General features: G+C 58.2%; 1 protein-coding gene across 1 annotated transcript; it reads left to right on the top strand.

The window, feature by feature from the left end:
- Positions 1-458: 458 nt before the first annotated feature.
- Positions 459-4,062, top strand: R3HDML (R3H domain containing like; the record flags this gene model as incomplete). Its single annotated transcript, XM_082065515.1, has 5 exons — positions 459-752; positions 2,109-2,227; positions 2,744-2,876; positions 3,726-3,841; positions 3,930-4,062. Exons 1-5 carry the CDS (start codon positions 492-494, stop codon positions 4,060-4,062), a joined length of 762 nt encoding a protein of 253 aa, XP_081921641.1. The 5' UTR covers positions 459-491.
- Positions 4,063-4,360: the final 298 nt, after the last annotated feature.

The raw sequence follows: 4,360 nt of genomic DNA, 5'->3' as shown, positions 1-4,360 counted from the left end.
TCTATCTATATGAGACTTCCACTTGTGCTGGGGATTTAGTCAACACACCAAATGCCTGGGAAGTTACAGGGCAGGCAGCTGCAGTGAGTATCTCAGCATGTTCTTAATTAGCCCCTGCCTGGCAGGTATGTGGAATAAGTGAAAAAATGGGGGAGATTTTGTATGTATTTTTTTCTTTTTTTTAAAGAAACAACAAGAAAACTGATTCCCCAGACATCTCCCTGCTGATCCCAGGGAATTTGCTGTAATAAATGAGTTATCAGAGAGATTAACTTTAAAAATTTATTTTGAAAAGGGAAAAAAAAAGGAAAATTCATTTCTCTCTTATTTTGGAAAGTGGTGTCTGCATGGGAACTGCAAACCTGAGCGGTGTCTGTGTTGTTTCTCTCCTACATCCCCGCACTGGCAGCAGGGACCAGTGATCCTCCTCGTCCTCACTTAACTCCGTGTGGGAGCAGAAGCCACTGGCCAATCCTGCCAGCCAGGCCAGCATGTCTGTGCTCCACTTGCCCCTGTACCTCACTGCCCTGGGCTTCTGGATATCACAGCAGTCCAGCTCCTTCCTGCTGCCCAACGCCACTGAGGTCCTGTCCCCACCCGGGGGCAGAGCCGCGGGGCTGCTGTGGGGCACGGGTGTCCCCCGGAGCCGTCGGAAGCGATATCTCTCCCCCCGCGACATGAGCGTGATTTTGGACTACCACAACCAAGCACGGGCACAGGTGTCCCCCCCCGCTGCCAACATGGAGTATATGGTGAGTCGGGCTCCGGCAGGGTGGGGTTTGGGTCTGCGGCTCTTGGGTGCTGCAGTGGGATCAAGGGGCTCGTCTGTGGCATGGGCACCCAGCCTGGTGGGAACAGGGCACCCACACATGGGGATGTCAGGGGCTGCCCCAGATTTGCAGCTAAACAGCTGTCCCAGGGGACGTTTTGCGCCCTCAGTGCAGGGCAGACCCATGCAGCCTCTGTGCAGGAAGGATGGAGTCCAACGGGGTGATATTTCCACCTGTGGGCAGATTTAGGACCACTGATCCAACGGCTGGGACATATGGGAGCTTGCTGGCTATGGGATGGCAGGATCCATCCAGCCGAGCTGCAGAGGCAGTGTCAGGGGGAAGAGGAGGCTACAGGGATTAAAAGCTCTGGTCCTAACCCAGAGCCCGGGTGGGAGCCTCACCCTGACTGCAGCCGGGAGGGACAGCTCCAGGGTCCCTGGAAGCGTGCCCAGGGCTGCCACCCCCTGGAAGAAGAAACATGCAGGAGCAGGTCAAAGAGGGGCTGCACAGCCTTGCCGGGTCAGGTACCTCCTCCAGACAAGGGCCACTCTCCCCAAGTTGTCTCCACCCTGTTTGGAGCTCCTAACCCAGCGCTACAGAGAGGAGAAATGGGGAGGACCAAGAGGAGGGACTTCCAGCCCTACAGAGTGGGACCCTCAGGGCAGGAGGTGCCAGATGCTGCTCTGCTCCCAGGGAGGGGATCTGAGCTCTGACAGAGTGGGTGGGTTGTCTGTGAATGCTGGTTCAGGAGAAGCACGTGGCAGCCCGGCTTGCTGGGTACCAAAGCAGGTCAGACGTGCCCAGGAGCATCCTGCGATGCTTCTTGCTTGGCCTAAATTCCTGCCTTCCAAAATAACTCTCCCAGGCATCTCCCCAAAGCCGTTCAGGATGGGTGAGGAACCTGTAAATAATGCATGAAGGAGCCAGCTGTCCACACCGGTTGGGCTGCGGCCAGGGCTGCGCTGGAGGGCTGGGGATGGCAGCACAGGGCTGGGGGGGTTTAATCCCTGGGCTCAGCTCCACTGTCTGCAGAAGGAGCTCATTCCCACCGGGAATCACACATGCAGGGCTTGCACTGCCTCAGGCCACCCGTGCTCTGCCTGGGCAGCACCCAGCGTGCCTGGGCACCATGGTGGGCAGCTGGGATGGTTCATCGCTCCTGGACACACTGCCATGCTTCCCTTGGGCTTCTTCCAGCCTGATGTGTCAGTCATGTTTTTTTGACACCCATGGATGCTCAGAAACCCTCCTTGAGCCCAAGGGAGTGGGTTTCTCCTTTTCCCTCCTCTGGGCACCCGAAATCCCTGCCTGCCCTTTTCCTTTCCTCCTGGCCAGGTGTGGGACGAGCAGCTGGCCAGGGCAGCGGAGGCGTGGGCTGCGCGCTGCCTGTGGGACCACGGCCCACCCCAGCTGATGAGATATGTGGGGCAGAACCTCTCCATCCACTCAGGCAGGTGAGTGCTGATGGGCAGAGCGGGCTCCTGGGGACCCCCTGCACCCCATGATGCTGGAGGAGCAGCAGCCCCTTGTCTGAGGAGCAGAGAGGTTCTGAGCTGGGGCTGCAGAGGACTGAGATGCAACCGAGGTGCAACTAAGATGCAACCACCCCACCCAACCACCCAGGATGGAAGCGGAAGGTCCAGCTCTTGCAGCAGAGCAAATGTGGGAAACAAGAGGTTCCTGCTGCTCATTTGGGGAGTATGACATTAATCCCCTCTCTGCTGGGCACACAGACCAGGAGACATGGGTCCTGGATATCCACCATCCAGCTGAGAGCTCAGGTGCCTACGGCAAGGGACAGGTCTTCTGGCCTTGGGCACAAATGGGCTTGGCACAAGAATATCACTGCCCCTGCTCCATTGCACTTCTCTCCCCCATTCCCTCAAAACAGAGCCTTCTTCCCCCTCCTTTCCCTCACCCACAACCTCCAAGGTGGAGAAGCTCTACCTTATTCACGGCACCTTTTGCAGGTACCGCTCCGTCGTGGACATGGTGAAATCGTGGCACCAGGAAAAGCAGCACTACTCCTTCCCCCACCCGCACGAGTGCAACCCCCGCTGCCCCTCCAAATGCAGCGGCTCTGTCTGCAGCCACTACACGCAGGTGAGCCCCACAGCCCCCTGGGACCTGGTTGCAAACCAGTGGCAGCTCACAGTGCCTTGGGCTGCTGCAGCATCCCGTGCAGCAAGCAGCCCTCCTCCCCACAGCAGCTGGGATGTGGGATCGAATCCTGGCAGCTGCCTGCTTCAAATCAGGCAGCAGGGAAGACCCTTTGTGCTTTTGATGAGCATGAATCCTCTGTCATGGAGCAGCTTTATAGTACCCAGCCATATGTAGGTCCCGAATGCAGCTGCTCCTTCCCCGGCACATCCAGCAGCAGCCTGGCCAGCGCAAGGTGGAGAACCTCCCTCTGCTCCCCTGCTGGGTGGCAAAGCTGTGCCAACCCCTAATTCCCTCCTCTACACACTACAACCGTTACCAGAGCATCTGCATCTCTGTGCAGCTCATCTGTGGGGATGCTCTGGGTTGCAAATGGGCAAGATATTTTTTTTTAAGGAAGATATTCAGCCTGGAGAGGCTTTAGAGGGGCTTCTGTTCTGTTTCACCTCCCTGTGTGCAGGGTAGGCGGCCAGCGATGCTCCAGGCTGAGATTTGGGAACTAATCTGGGTAAACCGGAGAAGTGACCCAGACTGTGCGGCTCATTTCAGTGAGCCTGGCAGGGCAGCACCTTGCAGGGCAGCAGAGGCTGCAGGCAGGAGGGGGACAGGGAGAAATCACCCTCTGGTGACAAAGCACGGCCTGTGATGGACACAGCATCCAGGCTGAGAAATCTGGGTGGGTGGGATGTGATTCCCTAGTGGGACGGAGCCCTGAGCAGGGGCCCTGGGGGGGCCACTGTGGGACATCTGGGTGGGTGGTGGCTGACAGCGGCTGTTCTCTGTCCTGGGCAGATGGTGTGGGCAACATCCAGCCGCCTGGGCTGTGCCCTCGGCTCCTGCACCAACGTGCGGGTGTGGGGCAGCACCTGGCGACACGCAGTCATCCTCGTCTGCAACTACGCCATCAAGTAAGTGCGAGGAGGGCAGCCCCCCCTGCCATCCTCCCTCCCGGCAGCGAGGGGGGTTCTCAGAGGTGATGCCCTCCTCTCTTTTTAGGGGCAACTGGCTGGGAGAAGCACCGTACAAGGTGGGGCGGCCCTGCTCAGCCTGCCCCCCCACCTATGGCGGCAGCTGCTCCAACAACATGTGCTTCACCGGCCTCAAATCCAACCAAGTCAGCTGGTTCTAGCGTTGCAGCGCCACAAAGAAGCCCCCAGGGATGGGGACAGGCTGAACCAGAATTATTTATAACACTGTGTCTCTCCGCAGCTGCTTTGGCCGCCCCTTGGCCCCCTCACTGCCCCACGTTCGGTGTCCTCAGCAGCCCGGCTCTCTGACCTGCTTCATCCCTAGAGCCATATAGGAAACGGCTTTTTTAACACATCTCCTCCGGCAGCACTTGTGTTGTGTGGCTGCTTCCCATTTTGGGGAAAACAGGGATGGTTCAGGTCCCTATTTCCTGAAACAGGGATGGTTTGGGGGTGTGT

The sequence above is a fragment of the Streptopelia decaocto genome, assembly GCF_964273445.1.
Source record: "Streptopelia decaocto genome assembly, chromosome: 14".
In the NCBI taxonomy this organism is placed as follows: domain Eukaryota; kingdom Metazoa; phylum Chordata; class Aves; order Columbiformes; family Columbidae; genus Streptopelia; species Streptopelia decaocto.
This window is presented reverse-complemented; position numbering and strand designations above follow the sequence as displayed.